A 19,310-nucleotide genomic window follows, 5' to 3' on the forward strand; every position below is an offset into this window, starting at 1 on the left:
AGATTAGATCAATTATAATGCAAAACCTCTACACTTAGATTCAAATAATACTCCATGCTAAACTCAGCCTGCCCCATAATTGTATGGATTCCATCCTACCCCCTCCCAATGACTTGCAGCCCAGAAAACCACCAGAAGTTTGCCCATACATGGTTTTTCAGTACCTCAGTTTTGAGAGGTATCTATCAGCTGTTAGACTGAGACGCATGGGGATTTTCTGCAATACAGTTGTATATTTAAGCAAGTGAGTTGTCACAGAGCAAGTGGCTCAAGCCAGATCAGACACTGTGAGATGCCAGAATCAGACACTGTCAAATGCCTCTCCCCAACACCAAGTAATTGTTCTCCCTAGGTACACAGGAAAAGAAAGGATTTTCTGCACCTAAGAGAAAGAAAACACTCTCTGGCCTTGGAACAGTTAAAAAGAAAAACTAATTTTCTAAAACGTGCACCGGATGGAAACGTGAACCACAAATTGCCACTTAGCAAGTACATTTTCTGACTCTGGGATTGCCAAGGATTTTGTTTTCTTCTTTTCTTTTCAGCTCATGTAAATTTTGTGTCTCGTACCAAATCCTTCTGTTGTTTTCTTTCCCAATGTTTTTGCAACATGATCTCTGTATTTTGCAGCTTACACCACTATTTTTAACATTGTGGTCTGTCTCCCCTTCATTCTCACAGCATACTCTTCATTACCCCATTGTTTTCCTGTAGCTAACTTAATCCCTAGAAGTATAACTAATGCAAAAAGAAATCCTTTTATCTCTATGTATGCTACCATGAACTTTATCCTTTATGAAGAAAGAAAGTGTAAACAGTTTAACAAGATCTCAGACTTTAAAGACAGTTTGGAAATAATTAACTCTATGCAATAGGAAGAGAAGAATTTTGAACTCACTGGTTGAAATGAAAGCCAAGCTGGGCATTCTAGAGCAATGTGAAAATCAAACATCCATGAGCTATAAACTTTAAGAACCCAACGACTTTAAACCTGAACGTAGTCATAATCTTACTTTAATGGCCATGGCATCCGCTTCCTCTGCATTTTCCATTGGTTTTTCGTAAGTCTTCCCTATTTTGGCAACAAAGTCCTTTACAGTTTCACATAATATTCTTCAGGTAAAAAAAAGGAGAGGGAAGAAATCAAATGAAATTAAATAGATATGTTTTGAATATTAAATTCTTATGGCAATTTATTTTTATGTACACTACTATGAATCATTCTTATTGGAAACTGAACTCCATGCTCATACTTGCAAATCAGATGACACTCTTTTCCATAGCTTCCAAAACTGAACTGATAAGTTTTAAAATAAAAACTCTTTCATTTAAGCCTTGGCATACTTTGTATCTCAGATTCTTACATGAAATAAACATGACTGATTTTATCCACTCCCTTGCTTGTACATCTTCCTTAGGAGAGGATTTTGCAAACTTGCATTCCCTTTAGTAACTTCAAACACAGTCATGAAAATTCACATGCAAAGTTGGAGCTTAAAAACCATGGAGAAAATCTACTGACTTTAAGGAAGCACTTCTTAGATGAAAGCATATGGCCACACACATCCCATTGCACAGCTCGTGCTTTTGAAGCATATCTGTGCAAACTACAGTGGCTGCAATGAATTTTCAGTGTGTAAATCAGAAAATTACTTGGTTCCTGCACTGCAGAGAGACAGCAAACTTACTAATGAAGTGGGGATAATTGCTTAGTACTGTTCATTTGGTTGACATTTTTCTGACAAATTAACAAATTTAACAAGGTACAGAACCAATTTAGAATCTGGAGTTAATAATATCCTGCAGTTTAATCTTCTATGTGTGCTATGTATAGTTTAAAAATGAAATTTTGTTAACTTGTTTTTACGAGGTAAAAAAAGATGTGATGATATTCAGATGCATTTTAAAAAAATTCTATGACTGGTCTTTTGCATATTGCAAAACATAAGATTTTTTTCATAGAGAAGGTATATACAGAACAGTTCTGATTTCAGATATGTCCATGATTTGCCAATTTTCTCTCATTTCAAAATGTTTCAGTTTGGGGAAAAAAATCCCATTAATGTCCTAGATCAGTATTGATTGAAGTGATATAGACAGGGCTACAACAAAGCTACCTAAGCTAAAGTTCTGCTTCACGCTGGTGAAATTGTTGCTCCTCTAAACATGCACATTACAAAAAATAGCCAGAAGAAATGCAGTGTGAAGGAGACCACATCTATGCATTAGTAACAGTAAGTTTGGTATTTAAGCCATGCACTGATTTGGAATGATTTAACATGATTTTATATAGATAATGTGTGATTATTTTTTAAATTTAGTATTAAGCCATCCATTACAACTGTACCATCTAAAAATTTCACAGAAAAGAACATCCACTCTAAAATATATAAATCAAGATATATTAAGCCAAGCCAGTTGGCCATCCATAAGAAAATCAGGCTTAGATAGAATGCTATTATGGTGATGATGTTACACAAGAAATTTATCCCCCACATCGTACATAAAACTGATTGACTCACTTGGCAGATGATATGACAACTGAATGCTGATCAGAATTGAGAATTTTTGCAAGATGAGCAGCAACTGAATCCTCATAAGCAGATATCTGAAAATAGAGAGTAAAGAGACTTCAATTTCCACACATTCCAGCAGTTTAACACCATGTAGCGAGTTTAAACACCACAAAATAGCAGGATTTCCATTTCAGATCTAATACAAGGCCAAGTGTCTGGTAATGAAGATTCTACATGCATACTGTATTTTATGTATCAGATGTTTAATATGCAAAGTTAAACTGCATCTGGGAACTTGATCCACAGTTCTTTTCCTCTTGTAGAGAAAACAGTAAGTTATTTCTAGGCTAAAATAAGTCTGTGAGGCAGAAAAGAATCTACCTTCTCAGATTTATAAAAACCTACATTATTATGATCCAATATCTTTTACTTCTAAAATAAACAATGCCTTCCTCAAACAAATTTCTCAATAAGAACAAGTCTAAGGTTTGCAGCTGTAATCTGGAATTTTCACTTTACTGTCAGGTGGGTTCTCACTTCCCAAGAGCCACAACTGACAAAGACTGCCAAAATGGTAGGATGTTATCAAAACCAATCTTCAAGGAGCAAACTATTCAGGGCTTAGTCTTTACAAGAACATTAAAAATTACAAATTACAAAATACTCAGGAAAATATTTGGACAGGATCAAAAATGTATCATCACACACTGTATCCTATCTCAAAATGTCTCTGGATCCAGACTTCAATTTTAAAAGAAAATTTTAACAAAATTCCAAATCCAAAGCTAAAACTAAATACAGTTCTGACAGCTCCATTTAAGAATCTCTTGAAATCCCTCAGCATGCTTTTGCCTTTGATTTTGAGCAGGCAGATATACCACTTCAGTTTTTTCTCCTAAAACCCACCCTTCATCATAGGACTCCTCTGACATTGAATCAGTTTTCATTTCAAAGGAGAAAACAAAACATAAACATCTAATCTGTAAGAATGAACTACTGCTTTTCAAACATCAGTACAAGATTTCTTGAAACCAAGTGGAATTAGTCTCCTGAAACTGCAGGAAGAATGAAAGGGAAAAAGAAAATAATCAAATATGTACTTCCATTTGCTTTTCAAACAGTGTCATAATTCAACACCCTACTGTAAGGGTAATTATTATTTTTTATGAAATAGCCTAACTCAGTAAGCAATGTAAAAAATCCCATTAAAATAGAGATTGAACGGGGTACTCAAAAGCAAATGGTTTTGTCCAAGTCAAGTAATGACAGGTAATATAGCCTACAGAATACATTTGCTAAAAAAGAAGTTTTATATGAGCAAGCAGTTCCTTCCATTTTCAGAAGGGGCTAAAAAAAAGTTTCAAAGCCAGAAATAGCTAGAACAAAATTATGATGAAGACACACTTGAAAATTTCAACTCTCTTGAAAAATTAGAGGCGATAAAGCCTTGATCTGCATTGCTGACACCAAAAACAGAACTGTGTGCAAAGCAACCCCCTTGAAATCCCAGCCTTTTTGCATCTCTATATCCAGCAATCCATCAAAGGTTATAACCTCCTTGCCAATTAAAAGAGCCTGGATTATTAAATTGTTCAAGAGACTGCTGATTAATTATGGCTTCTCAAGTACTTTTGAGCTACAGTTGATATGCATTAACTTTCTTGGGAATATATTATTTTCTCATTTTCAGCCAGACTTTTCATGCCAATTAATTTGATTAAAGCATCTCCCTCTCTCAAAATTGAAACCTCATCAGCTAGTACAAGCACAAAACTAGTCTGGAAGACAGGCTGAGTCTTTCTTTGATGATACTTAGGATTTTGAGCTCTCCCAATGAACAAAGAGAAAGTTGTGATATCACCTGATCAAACTCAAGCTGCAAAGCACTTCCGTCTCTCTTTAGAAATACAACTCTTGCCTCCAAAATGCTGGGGGCTTTTTCTCAATGCTTAATCCAAACTCACAGACATTTGCTTTTATATATTAAAAAAATGTATTTTAAATATTTATGTATATTATCATAGTATATAGAATGTTATACTATAACATAGCACTAAATTATGCTACTATATACAAAATTATATAAAAACTATACTCATTTATAAGAGTTATGTAAAATATATTGTTATATTATGTTACATGATAATATGACACTAGATTACATTCTTGTTTAACATGCTATAAAAATACATTTTCTAATGCATATTAAAATATACATATATATTCAGGAAGAAATTTTTCAGACAGCTTTGCTGGAAACTCCTTACTTTCATTCTTTCTAGGTAAATAATATAGAACTGGAAACCTTACTTACTTGAGATACACAGCAAGGAAAAGCCTTAATTCAGTTCAGTTAGCAGATCATAAAACATCAATTTTTCACACAAATGCTTCAATTATGGCTACTGTCACCCCAGAAGCTCCAAGTTAAGTACAAGAAACAACAAAACAAAAGTTAAAGTGCACCTGGCACTCCTCTGACTCTTCTGCAGTCACAGGAAGAATAGAAGGCTTTGCTGGTAATTTCAGTTCATATGACATTATACTCCACCTGAAAGAAACATAAGTTTCCAGACTGTTAGTTTTACACTCTCTCCACTATATTAACAAAAAGAAAGTTCACTGTCACACCACAGAATATCTATGTATAAAAAAGCAGCTTAATTTGTAGTTGTAAACTATATGGGTAAAATAATTAGAGAGATTAAAGGTAATAATTTGTTTTATTACTCAGATTATTTTGTAGTGATTTGATTATCAGTCTCATCTGTGAAAAACTCATGGGACATTCAATATAGGGCATAAAGATTTTCTGGAAGAAAACATTCAGATTATAAAAGAATTTGTGCAAACATACTGCAGAAGTCAAAGGAAACTAAACATCTTCCTAAAGAAAAACCTTTAAGGTGACATTAGCTTTCCATCCCAACTAGAGGAGGCAGGCATGACAACAAAGCAAAGGATGAAGTGTCTTCCTTGATGTATATATATTTTTTTGTTTGGAACAGGACAGCACATGACAGCACAGATAGTATGAAAGCACTGCTAGCAACAACATCCTTCAAAGCCTGCTGAAAAGAGCAAGTAATCACTGCAGATGGGTCTTGGGAGCAAGTCTACTGAAATTAGACCAAAAAATGAAACAGAGTATGTTTTCATGACAGGAAAGGGGAAATATGATTTAATCTACAAGTTTTTCAGAATCTGAGGATCAGTAACAAGCATTTCTCTACATATTTTGCTCTAAAGCAATCAAGTAGTCTGCAGAAAAGCTTAAAATAAATTTTTCTCTATTTCATAAAAATAACTTATAGTAAAATCCCTTATGATGACATTCAAGTGTTTGTAACTCAAGCAAGAAAAGAAACACTCATGAGAGATGGGAATAACATAAGAAATACTCCTCTCAAAAGCAGTGCTAGACTTCCATTGGAACAACATGATCACCATCATCTCTGATTTTTTTGTTTTAAATGGGGTTGCTGCCTTCCTTTATGGATGAAAACTACATGAAACAAGGAGTGGGAAGAGCTCATTTTTTTTACTAAGAAACTGCCTTGAACAGAAATATTAGTCATGGATCCAATTAGCCCAGCATCTTGCCAACAGCTGATGCCTCAGGAAAGGGTGAAAGCACACAAGGTGAGTTTTCCCCGCATCCAAGGACAGAGAGCTCAGGTGTTTTCTAAATAAAGAAGCTACAATTAATGGTGTTTAATGAGCATGTATGGAGTCCTTAAAATTGCTCAAATCAGTTTTGAATCTATACAATTTCTTAATGCTCACAACTTCTTGTAACAGGCAGTTATGCAGCTCCTTCAGCCAGGCAATAAGCTGTCAACTTTTGAACATGTTTGGACAGCACACTTCCCAGTTCCATCAACCACTCATCCCTCTGACTCTTTAGTTTAAAAAGCAGGCCAAAGAGCTGTCCCCATCACAACTGCAGCTTCCTTCATGATTAAGGCCTGCACTCAAAAAACAAATCCATTGAACACCAAGTCTCTAAGATGGATTTTAGGCCATCAGAAACCCCAAAAAAATACAATTTAAATCTCACAGTAAGTGATGCATATGCACATTTAGGTTTACCTGTCTAACATTTTCGTGCTGGCTCGTTCTAGTTTTTCCAAAATCTGAGGAAGTTGCGTATCATCATCACAGGATCCTCCCCAGCCAAGGACACGAGCAAGGTCATTTCCAGTACCAAGGGGTAACACTCCTAACTGACACTGAAACACAATACAGGAACAAATCTACTATTGAAAACTAGAAAGAAAATACAAGTGGTTTCAAATGCATGTTATCTCAATGAACAAATGTTAATTTCATAGCTGATGTCTAAAGCCTGTAAGTCAAGTTGCGCTACTCTGCTACAACTCATCCTGTTTATAACAGTGAAAACTTTCATTAAACAGTAATTATTGAGCTTGCGCTATACACAGAAATACAGCAAAGAACCAAGTCAAGGAAAAGGTAAGCACACAAAATTAAGCCTAGTCAGTCTAGGCAAGGAAAGTAAATATGCACACTTGCCTGCTTGTGCAAGCTGAGCTTATCAATTTCTGACAAGACCCAACCCACGCTTCCATCGCCACCACACACAAGAATCCTGAAGTTGTCAAACTTCTGAAATAACCGCAAACTGTAGAGAAAATGCAGAGCTAGTTACATCCATTAGCAAGACAGCAGTGACATTCATTAGCAATTGTTACAAGAAAATATTGTGCACAGCATCTTTATATTCCTTTTTTTGTTGTGAGGCATGGGGATACAACCATCTATTTAATTAACCTATCTGCAGCCCATCTGTCGCTGTATATTCCCCTTATACTGACATTTCTGATAAATAACATGCCAAGTTATTCTTTGAAAAAATCCCTTGATATTGTTTTCAGGATTTTATAAGTCTGATTTTATTGATTTTATTAATATTTTTTAAAAACAAATTTAAGTGATAAAATTTCAATTGCTCCATGCTTCTCACTTCAGCCAGAAGCATAATGCACCACTGGGGATTTTTCACAAGAAGAGGGTAAGACACAATGACAGGATGTGCTCCACAATATGAGTGGGCTTTTGTGGGCACAGGGCTAACTAAATGTAAGGAACATTTAAGCAATTCTTAAACAGAAGGTAATCACAACAATTTAAGACAAATAATACAAGTATTTAGTATTATATCCTTAAAGCCATATACTGCTTTCACTTCCTATTGCTCTTCCTCCTGTTTTCTGACTTTTAACACCTACATAATACAACACTTGGACAGTATAGAAAAGGAGGACAAGAGAGACAGAAAATGCAGAAAGGTAAGACAGAGGAAAAGGGAATGAGATGTGAAGAAGCAGGCAAAAGGTCAAAAATAACAGGGACTTAAACTGAAAAAAAAAGAAAAAGAGAAAAAATTGGAAAGTATAAACTCTTAAAATACTAATAACAAAGATATTTGTTTTTAATGCATGTTATTTTCCAGAATATGTATAATTTCTGAACCATTTTTAAAAAGTAACATATCAAGATCTCAAATTTTTGAAGCATTTATATTTTTTCTAGAGAAAATAATGTCACTTGAATACCATGGGCACATACCTAGTCAGAACAAAAGAAGCAGATATTTAAGGGGGAAAAATGTTGATACCAGAGTAATTTATCCTATCCTGAGAAAAAGGAGAAAACCCCTAGCAATACACTGTCTCATAGCATGCACCTCTGCTTTTCAGATCAACTAGAGAAAAGAAGACATCAGTGCAACCTGATGGAATACCTGCTAAGGATCTCTCCTTGGGAACTGTTTAGGAGAAGTACTTAAAAGCACCTGACATGAACTGCAGTTTCTGTGCAAAATCAAAGTGAGCCACCTCAGCCACGGCAGAACTATATGAAGGAAGAAACTTGCAAACATATTTTTCATACTGCCTCCTTTCAAACATTGTCTAATCAATTAAGACCAATGTCATATGTCATTATAATTACATGTACAAAATTCTAGCTAAAAGTGACTTGGATTCAGCTCAGATTATCAGGGTTATAATGAAAAGAATATTACAACTCAGAGTTATTATGATGTGTCCATAACACGGTACTAATTATTATAATCCACAGGTGTAATCAATTGTATTATTTACACACTGCTTGAACTGAATTTTTCTGGATTTGCTCTATCTACCTTTTATAATTAAGTATAGTTCTGCACAATTAAGAGTACAAAAATTTGTGCTTCTAGTTGCTATAACTCATAGCATTAGGCTATTTAACCATATCACTACGTCTGAGTGGAATTGAGTTAGGCAACAGAAATATGGGCATGAATTTAATCTTCATTAATGTGCAAAGATGATTGCATTGTGGTCACCACTATGCAAATTTCATCACTATCTCTCCAACAATCAACCCTTAGATTCTGGGGAGAAATGCCTGGTGGTTTTAATTGCGTTCTTGCTCCAAATTCTTTGGGATGGTCATTTTCTTGACTATTTCCATATTTTGCATAAACCATATTTTGGACATACTTTTCAGGTGAAAAATTTTTCATGTACTTGTCCATTAACCATTAACTGCAGACCCCCCCGCTGACATTTGTGTTCAAAATTTTAAAAGGTACAGAGCACATTTAGACGATAGTCTTATTCCATAGCTACACACAAAAAGGTCAGAGGAATATCAGAATTATGCATGTGAAATGGAAGATATGCACCTGGGCAACTGTGCATAAAGGCAAAATCAAAGTTCCTGTGATACAGGAAAACATCTGCACATTTATATCAGTTTTGAGCCTTACCAGTTAACAGAAGCCAAAGCTAGCCAAGAGCTTTTGGTTTTGAATTTTCAAGCTTTTCTAGAAAGAAAATGTTATCCTATAAACACAGTGGAATTTATCACAGTGGAAATTCTGTTGCCTCTTAGATTTTAATTAGGAAGTCAGAGTAGATATTGGTGATGGAATTACAGCAACAAGGGGATATAACACTATAAAGCAAGGGGAACACAACGCCATACTTTGCACCTAATTCCCTTGTGGAAAGGCTTGCTCAAGGTTTCCAAGGTCATTACCCTAAGTGAGGTCCTCCATTCATTAAATCGAAGACCTGAGCTGGATTTAACGACTGTTTGAATCGACGAAGAAACTTTACTCCCTGATTGTCTCCACTCTTTGAGTTAACAAAAACTAAAAGAGGACTGGCACAGGATGGCGGGCATGTGGCTTTCCAGAAACCTGTAAACATAGTTAGAAAGAATGAAATAAATAAGGTTTCCTAATATGAACAACAAAAAAACAAATCACGGGAAAGAGGAAGATAGGGATGAAGGACAAAAGGAGTACATTTTTTCATGCATAATGTAAATGCTAAACTGAGTATTAGTCCTGCAAGGAAAACATAATTACACAAGATTTACCAGTTCTTTTTCTGTTTATTTGTTTCTGGTATTTTCAGTGCCTAGATTTAGTAAAATCCTGAAGACAATAGCTTTACTGTTTTTCAACTGCCATTAACCTTTTAGAATACTTCTTAAGTTTCATCTTCACAGATTATTATCACATAATTGAATATATGTTTCAGTTACAAGTGTTTGGTTTTCAATCTTATTTTGCTTTAGCTTTGCTGGGTTGAACAGGATCATTCATGTCTGTATGAGCTTTTTAAGAGTACTCACAGATTTTTAAAAATTACTTGTACTCAGTTCCTCCCAGGTGAGACTTCACCTAAGAGCCTTTTTTTCAGACCGAGGTTATACTATTCAGTATAACAGAATCACTGAACAACAGAAGACCTTCAGCTGTGATTCAAAGCTTTTTAAAGCCAGTGCATCTTAACTAATTACAGCAGGCTCTCTACAAGGTCCTTAGTCAGAAGGACTAATGGACACTGTTGTCACTAACATGACCAGTCCATGGAGGTAATGGTTTCCCAGCAACACTCCAAAATCAGACATCACATGTATAGGTTTTGACATTTGTCTCCAGCATTATTAAAATGATTATGTTGTTTTCAATTGCTAAAAAAATACTAAAGCTACAAATTAAAAAATTTCATTAAGGCATGGTAATTTAATTCCACATTATTATAATGTCTAATTTCAAATAAGGTTTGATTAATTAATTTAAATGCCAAGAAAATTAATTTCACATATTGAACGATCTTCCTAGCATGAGCAATAAATGACAGCATGATGTCTAAGACACCACAAAGCAAATAAATAGAGTGAATATATACAGCATATACAATCAGTTTTACTAACTTCATGTAGCAAAATTCATTTAATTGCATTCAGGGGGTTGGTCTACTTTACCATTGACACAAGCTATAAAATTAAAGTAGTTAAGATTTTGTGATACTTTTTTTTAAAATCCACTCTCCGCCTTGAAGTGCAGTCCTCCACTGTTGATGTGTCTGTATCCTGGACCACCAAAAAGCAGCTCTGAGTTTTGAGCATTTGCTAGGTTTTATCTGTGTGTTGCAGGATTTTTGCACTGCTTATCTTTAAAAAAAAATAAATCAGAGAAGCTGTGGAAGCAATTCCTCTCTGAAGCCTGGTAAAGTAGTTGTTGAGCTGTTCAGCTAACTTATCTCTGCATAATGCAAAATTATCCAAAATTTGAGAACTCACAGAAGGAGTGGTGTATGCTAGGCTGGCACCAGCCCACTTCATCTGAGGATTCTGATCATTCACTTGAAATGTCTCTAAGGGTCATAAATAAAATGGAAGAAAATTTCTGCTGGGGCAGCTTTAAAAACACGCCAGTTTAATAACTCTCTAAAACCTACACAGAAAATTATACTTCTCTCTAAATTTGCAGACTGCATTCACCTGCTCAGCAGAAGGATTTTAGCCTTGAATATTTGCATGGATCTCAACAGGCACTGGAATTCCAGAGGTACCACTGAACACACCACAGTAGTACGTACCATCAGAGTCTATACTGTTTAGTGCTGTTGGAGGGATGATCGATACCTTACATTGGCCAAGTGGACATTTACGAGGGTACAGATCTTTACAGGCCGTGTGAACCTACAAAAGAAACAAAAAATTATTTTCCTGCAGTGTAATTTTGATACTAACTGATACTATGTTATCTATGTAACAAAAATGGACTCATATTTAACATTTAGGTGTAGAGGGAAAAGGAGTGAGACTAGGAAAAAAATCCAAATGTTCAACCACAGAGCCTTGTTACTAATTCAACAAAACATTATTTTGGAGAATTTCATCTTCAGCTACCCCTATAGGAGATAAGAATCATCCTTTCTAAGGAATCATTTGCCCCCATCCACAAGGAAGGAAGAAGCAAGCTCCCAGCATCTGTGCTGGTGGCAGCAGACTAAACAATAGCTCTGAACCTGCCTGGTCCATTGGGGCCGTTCTGGAAGACATATCTGCATTAAAGCTAGCACACCTACCAAGCCACACCCATCTCCCAAAGCTGGGTTGCATAAACTCCATATTGCAAAGGTCTTTTCCACAGATACTGGAAAGAGAGGCACATGCAGAGGTGGCTGCATTTCACCTAAATATCAAGTCGCCTCTGGAGATGCCAATCATTTTCTATGGCTCATTCACAGAGCCTTGGATAACTATATGCCAGAAGCCTCAACAATAAATAAACTGCTAACTTGCATAAGAAACCCATCATTTTAGACAAGTTGATACAATTAAGAGAAAACTATATATTAGGGAAACAGCAGTAGTGAGTTAGAGAATTTCAATCAGCAACCTACAGATTGCCCTAAAGAAGAGAAAATCAAGATTTTGCACTAATAAATACGTTACTACATTAATAAATATTAATATAACATATTATTAAAATACAAATAGAGCAATATCTACAATAAAAAATACAAGGAAGTAACATATAATTATTAGCCATAAGGAACAGGCACCTGAACATTCAGTTAGCAGCTAGAAGAAAGCAAACACATTGGAGATGACAACACCTATTAAAGAAAAGCTGCATCTGTGGGTGTATTTAAAATTGATTGTGCAAGTAGGACAGTCATCAGAAATTCTGAATGCTACAGAGATCTGAATTTGCAGAAACTTCCTGCTACTACTTAATCCAAAAGCAGGTTGTGGAATGACAGAACAAAAATAATGGCAAGCAGTAAAGCTGTCGAACGGTGAGATGCTTGGATGTGGCTCAGCACACCTACCATAGCTTTACACCAAAGGCACTTCCAATCCTGCAGGCGTAGAACACTGCCACAAGTCTTGTCACAGACGGCGCATTTGGCACTGACGGGCAGGTTTCCTTCTAACCACTGGTGAGGCATTGCTATCTGTGGAGAAGGAGGCATTAGAGTTAAGGACCCAGAAAGAGAAATTAAAGGCTTTTGTCTCTCAAATACAGGTGGATTTAAACTACTTCTCAGAGCTGTATCCTTTCATCAAAGAAGCAGGTATGCTGGTCAGCCAGGATAAGGGACACTGATGTTCAGAAGGCAACTGCAATGAATGGACCACTCTGGTGTTCCACATGCTAGGCAGAAAACATGACACCTGAAGAAGGGAGACCTGTCTCACTCATGGTAGCAATAAACCATAACACAATGGGGCAGTTAAGTCCAGAGACTCTGTCATACAAACAAGTTCCCACTCGGTTATGTTGACTACATGACACAAACCAATTAAAAATACCTAAAATTCATAAAAATAGGCAGGACAGCAGAATTCTTCTGTCGCTTCACTTACCCACTCACCATGGCTGGTAAGTCACGGCTCTCTAAAGCAGTCCCAAATGCAGTGCAAAGCTTTACTCAGTGCACTCTTTGTCCCATTAATACCATGGGTAACTCAGGACACTCAGGTGTTCAACTTAGTATCAGCCTTCTAAGAAGAAGCTTCACACCAGTGGTCCATACACAGCTGTGTTTGTAAAAATAGTCCATTTATCACAATCAACCTCTTAAAGGCTTTTGTTGTTTCTCCTGCTAATTTTAAAATTCCTGCTTTCATCACCAAAATCCCCTCCCAATTCAGTGAATTCCAAATGGGTCTCCTGGGGAACTGCTCCAGGGAAAGAGGACAAAAAATACATTGCCAAAACAGCATGGTAACAGTGCAAAATACCACCTTTTGCTTAAGAGCAGTAGGAACTTCTGGGAGCAATTCTCCAGCTGCAGAGTTTCTCCACATGTGGCCTTTAAAACCTTGTAATACATCTGCAATCTAGTGCCCACAGTTGCTAGACTTGTCTTGTGAGATAGGAATGCAACTTTTGCTCCAAATACCACGTTAATCTTTGAACAGTGTTCAGGAAAATAGCCACCTACCATTTACTTAAATGGGTCACATGGGAGTATTTCTGTGGTTGGGCTTTTTTTGTTTTTCCTAAAGAAGAAACAGCTTTGGAAAATACTATAAATATGAATAGTACTTACACCATCTTCATCTTCAATGATGTCTTTTCCAATTGAGGCTAATGTAGTCCATTTGCAGTTATTTGTTGCTCGGACAGCACATCTTTTATGTGCTTTAAACTTACACACTGCAAGACACAGGTAAACATATATATCCTGTGTTATTTGCTGTATTTCAGTGATACACACCTTTTAAAAAATTAAACATGGATATCTGATAAAATAGCCAAGTACGTATCACTTAGCATTGCACACATGACACAAAACAACTCAAAGAAAATTCAGTTCATAATCACTCCAGCTTTAACTCTCTAAACCGGGCTTAACTGCTTAGCTGTAGCCCATGCTAAATGTGCCCTGAAGCCCACATTGGTCCCCATCTTTTCAGGTACAAGGTACAATATATCTTTAACTATGGGTTTGCCTTTTTCATTTCTCCAGTAACATGACTCAGATATCTGACTTAAATTTGCAGGAAGTCATGGGAGACTGTTTTACAAAACTATTTTGAATCAGGAGCTCTGTTTCTTTGCTCAAAAGATGCATTTGGGGCACCATGCTGGGCCTATTTTTCTCAGAACATGAGAAAATGAAGGGTTTATGTGGAGATATTTTTATTCAGGATACTGGGGATTACAAAATTTTCCAAGAGCTTGTATCACATCAGGAAGAACCTTACTTTTTACTGCATTCTTTATTAAAAGTCTGCTAATTGGAATATCCAGCACAAGTGTGTAGTTAGGCAGACATTCTGACACCCTAACAACTATTTGAATTTTGTTCAACTCAATTAATATGCCTAGCTAATGACACCATATTAGACCAAACAGACTGACGCACCCAAACCATGGGTATTTCTTCTACTGGAAGTGCATGATGTAATTCTATTTAGAGTGCATTATATAAATTATTTTGGCAAAGACCATTAAAGGTTTATGAGAACTAGCCAGTAGATCAGAAGTAGTAGTCTCTTTTCAAACAAATATTTGACAGGAAATTATCAAGGCTTTGGCCCATCGCTTATCTACCATTAAAAAACATTAAGCCATGGTACAAAATGTCTTGTGAATAATAAATTTTCCATTTTAATTCCACTGATCCATTGCCAGATCAATTTAAAAAGTGAATTGAGACTATGTAAGCAACATCTGAGTATGAGAGCAATCCTCACTGTTCTGGGAGATGTGTGAAAGTAAGTGCTCAGCTCTCACTTTCTTACTTTCTAGAAAGAAAGAGAAGGAAAGAAAACAAAGAAGTTTCATTGCTTGTATAGTAACTCTCCCAGTCATTTCAAAAAGCAGCATTCATATAGTCATAGAAATATTTGGGTTGAAAGAGACATTTAAAGATCAGTTAGTTCCTGCTGTAGACTGTGACATCTTTTACTAGACCAGGTTGCTCAGAGCTCCATCCAGCCTGGCCTTGAACATTTCCAGGGATAGAGTGCTCATGACTTCTCTGGACAATCAGTGTCTCACCATCATCACAGTAAAGAATTTTTCCTACTATCTAATCTCAACCTACTCTCAGTTTGAAGCCATTTCCCCTTGTCCTGTCCCTACATGTCATTGTAGAAAGTCTCTCTCCATCTTTCTTGCAGGCTCCCTCCAGGTACTGGAAGGCTGCAATTACATCACTCTAAAGCCTTCATTTTTCCAGGCTGAACAATCCCAACTCTCTCAGCCTTTCCTCACTGGAGAGGTGCTCCAGCCCTCTGATCATCTCCACAGTACTCCTATGGACTCACTCAAATAGTTCAATGGCCCCCAACTTAAGAAAGGTATGGATTTGTTGGAGCAAGACCAACACAGACTCAAAGCATGCAAATACCCCATAACTGTCAACTAACAGGGTTGACTCACTTTTTCTAAACAGCTCAGCATCACATTGTGTGTTTGCCAACCTGAGCTGGTTCCAAACATCTAATTAAGCCAGCTCCCACAGAAGCACAGAAATAAAGGCTGTATTTTGAAGTGATGGACCATGAGCAGTTTTCACCATTTGCATGTTTCAGAGTAGGTATGCCACTGAATTCAGCTCCCTACTCATAAATGATAAGCACTTGCTGTGTCACAGAGATCAAAATATAACAAATCAGGGATGAGGGGGAATAGAAAATTACAAATTACAAAGTAATAGAATGTTCAAACCCTACTGAGCTATGATTGAACTTGATCATAGGAATTCAGCTTCTTTCTCAACAAGGCAAGGACAAAATCAATCCCAGGCTCTGAAGAGCTGCAGCAAGCCACCCTATACATGGCAAGTGACAGGTTATGCTTGCTTTGTAAGTACTACAAATAACCTACCAACCAAATTTCAGATCAGACTCTTTAGGTCACACCCCCTGCAATCTCAGTATCATGAAAAACAATTTATGTTAGTCTAAACATTAAATATTACCAACAACAATAAACTTAAGACACAGATGTAACTTGCAAGCAAAGAAGGGAAAACTTTGAATCCAACCTCAATATTAGTTATCGCTATGACCTAACTTCTTTTGTCTCAGATTACACTGAATCCCATTCATGAATCAGTCTGATACCTGAAATCTTTTGGAAAATATGCAGACATATGGCTAGACATCAACTGCCAATATTTTGCCAATGAAAGCTAAAATACAAGAAAAGTTAAGTTACTCAGGAAGCTTAACATTGCAATATAGTTTCTGAATGCAGGTGTGCAGTTGTTGGTTGTACGACCACACACTTTTAGAGAACAGGACCTTCAGTCACTGCATGCAATGGATGGTTCTCAATAGGTATAGAGTTGTGCCATACTCTGCTTCATAATTTTCAACAGGTACTTGCCTTACTGACCGAAAGCTAATGTAATACTGCTTTTCAGCCATCAATATTAATTTCTTCCTGGCCTTTAAAAAAAAATTTAAAAAAATATAGTAATAATAATAATAACAATAAAAAGAAGAAGAAGAAGAAGAAGTTGTTGTTGTTGTTGTTGTGGTTGATGCTGCTGTTGTTGTGCCCAGTACTACTACTACTACTATTAACACCTTTTTTCAACATTGTATATCTTCAAAGCATCAGGGACTTCAGAACAGCTTCAACTGATTTTTGCAGTGATAGAAAACAGCATTTCCCTGATACAGGTTGCTGGTTATAAAGAATGCACAACTACTGATTTGATCAAAAATCTTATTTAAATGTTTTCTCCGGCATCACAGATCACATATATACATGTGATATGAAGTCACAGAACTGTTTTCTACTACTCCTTCATTCTTTAACAACAAACATCCCTTCCCTTTCTTGCCACTTCATTCACTATTCACTCTCCAGACTGTGCAGAAAATACAGCAAAAGTATCAGAGGCAATGACTGTGCAAGTAGTGCCCATACAATTCCCTGGGCAATGGGTAAGAACAACAGGGTTTTGTGGGTAAAACCCCACAATCATAATGGAAAGAGACAAAGTGCACAAAGTGCATTTGCAGAGGTAATTTAATCCCAGTATTTTCTTACTGATTGACTTCATCATCCTAAAGTGTTCTTACAACATTTTGTGATTCATCACAGAAGAATGCAGTTTAAGAGAGAGGTTTCTCCCACTTATTAGCTATACTTGATATTCAACAATCAAGATCCTGTCATGATAAACAAAATGCTACATGAAAAAATAAATTTCTGAGAACAATCATAAATGCAGTATTCCACTGGCAATGACTAAGATAGAAATGCAGTACTGATGCAGAGTAACTGAGGTTACAGAGCTCTGGAAGAGTTTCTGTAGATAATGATATATCGTCCTTTAAGCTTCTTTGCCTAAACATTCCATATTGAAGCTAAACTCTGAGGAGTATAAAAACCAAAACCCTTTCTTGATTCAGCTGATTTGGAATAATTCCTAAAGCAAGGCATAGAGACCGTAATTACTGTGTCCTAGTAAAGACTGGATGAACATTGCAGAGATCAGTCCTTTAGCCAGAGCAACACAACACAGAGACAACATTGGAAAAGTAGATTATCTTTCGAGAAGACAAAAGAAAGAACCTGTTGGAAGAACAGCATTGCATCTCAAAGGAGAGTCTAATTAATTTTTTTAGAAGTCAATTGCTTGTTGAGCAGTAGCAAGAATGAAGCCTGGTTTTTTATAACTGACATCTTCAGATTGATAGACATATCCGTTCTTTGACTTCTAAAAAGGTGCAAGTTCACACTAGTCTTTTACCTAGCAAAGGTATTAACCTACCATCTTTTTCTACACTGGTTTCCACAAGTCTTAGAGCGTTTTTGGGGTGGCCTGCAACTAATTTGGCCAACCTTTGCTGCTGGGATGGAAAGTGAGCTGGAAGAAAAAGTCACCCATCACCTCCAAAAGAAATGCGGCTTGATTTGACTTTAAAAAAAGCAGTTGTGCAGGAAAACAGCAATTTTAAGAGAATAAAATATTACAGGACAAATAAACTATCAAAAGCTGCAAGATATCACCAATGGGGTTTATTTTTACCTACAGTTAAGAATCAGACCCGAAAGACTATAAGCTACTTTCAAGACAACTTGGTGTGCCAGTAACCCAACCCACTAACAGGAGGAAGAGCTCAATTATCTCTTGAAAGACCTCTCATGCTTTTCAATACAAGGCATAATAGAGTAGCCTGGGATCAATGACCACACAAATAATTGAATTTTGTACAGATATAAATGGATTCCCAGTATAAAGCAGTGCTGAAGGTTTGAAAAGCAGGGCATGAATATTTAAACAGGTTTTTTTAAATTATGTAATGGGGAAAAGCAGCACAGAACAAGTCTGGGGAATGTTAAGACTCCAAACTTTCCAGATTGTCCTCTCAAACTATAGACTGCTAATACAGGTAAGATACAGAAAAAAGTAGATGATTAAATGCATTAGAAGTGCACACAGCAGAAGCAAGTATCAAACAAAAATACATTTTTAGATGAAGAAATTAAGGATGATGGGTTTTAACATGTATACATAATTGCAGAGAAAGTATAAAGTATTGCAGTAAAAGACTCAAATGTCAAATGATTTAGATTAGATATATAACTAAAGATCTTATTTTATTTAAAAAAGAGGACAATAGATATAAAATAGAAGCTAAGAAGTTAGAGGAGGTTAACTTATTAATAGACAAAAGAATATCACAGTATCTACATATAAAACATTCCAGATCATACTTGATTATGAAACTGTAGAACAGTGAAAGGAAATCCAAGTCACTTTCACAACCTACTTTTAAAAACTGGCATCATAAATGTGGATAAATGTAGCATTAGTGTGTCATTAGTTATACAGAAAGGTGGCAAGCTCCAAATCTGGAAATTATGGGAACTTCCCTAATGTAAAGTTAATGCCAACACCCTGTATATTAAAAACATATTTAGATGCAAAATTAGACACTGAAAAAACATAAAATGGTGAACTACATACATTAACATTGACAATTTTCAATAAA

At 36.1% G+C, this 19,310-nt stretch overlaps 1 protein-coding gene across 3 annotated transcripts in view; it reads right to left on the reverse strand.

Annotated features, from left to right (window-relative positions):
* DGKH (diacylglycerol kinase eta) overlaps nucleotides 1-19,310 on the reverse strand; it is a 159,144-nt gene that overhangs the window by 39,306 nt on the left and 100,528 nt on the right. For all 3 annotated transcript variants that reach the window (XM_071448481.1, XM_071448480.1, XM_071448482.1), the window contains 9 exons: nucleotides 13,895-14,001; nucleotides 12,668-12,793; nucleotides 11,426-11,528; nucleotides 9,570-9,732; nucleotides 7,053-7,161; nucleotides 6,609-6,748; nucleotides 4,983-5,067; nucleotides 2,523-2,608; nucleotides 1,014-1,113 (listed from right to left, as the gene is read on the reverse strand). In XM_071448481.1, coding sequence (XP_071304582.1) covers nucleotides 1,014-1,113; nucleotides 2,523-2,608; nucleotides 4,983-5,067; nucleotides 6,609-6,748; nucleotides 7,053-7,161; nucleotides 9,570-9,732; nucleotides 11,426-11,528; nucleotides 12,668-12,793; nucleotides 13,895-14,001 — 1,019 coding nt within the window. The remainder of the gene's footprint in view (nucleotides 1-1,013; nucleotides 1,114-2,522; nucleotides 2,609-4,982; nucleotides 5,068-6,608; nucleotides 6,749-7,052; nucleotides 7,162-9,569; nucleotides 9,733-11,425; nucleotides 11,529-12,667; nucleotides 12,794-13,894; nucleotides 14,002-19,310) is intronic.

Source organism: Agelaius tricolor, unplaced genomic scaffold, assembly GCF_023055355.1.
Source record: "Agelaius tricolor isolate 1412-34295 unplaced genomic scaffold, bAgeTri1.0.p SCAF_26, whole genome shotgun sequence".
Taxonomy (NCBI): Eukaryota; Metazoa; Chordata; class Aves; order Passeriformes; family Icteridae; genus Agelaius; species Agelaius tricolor.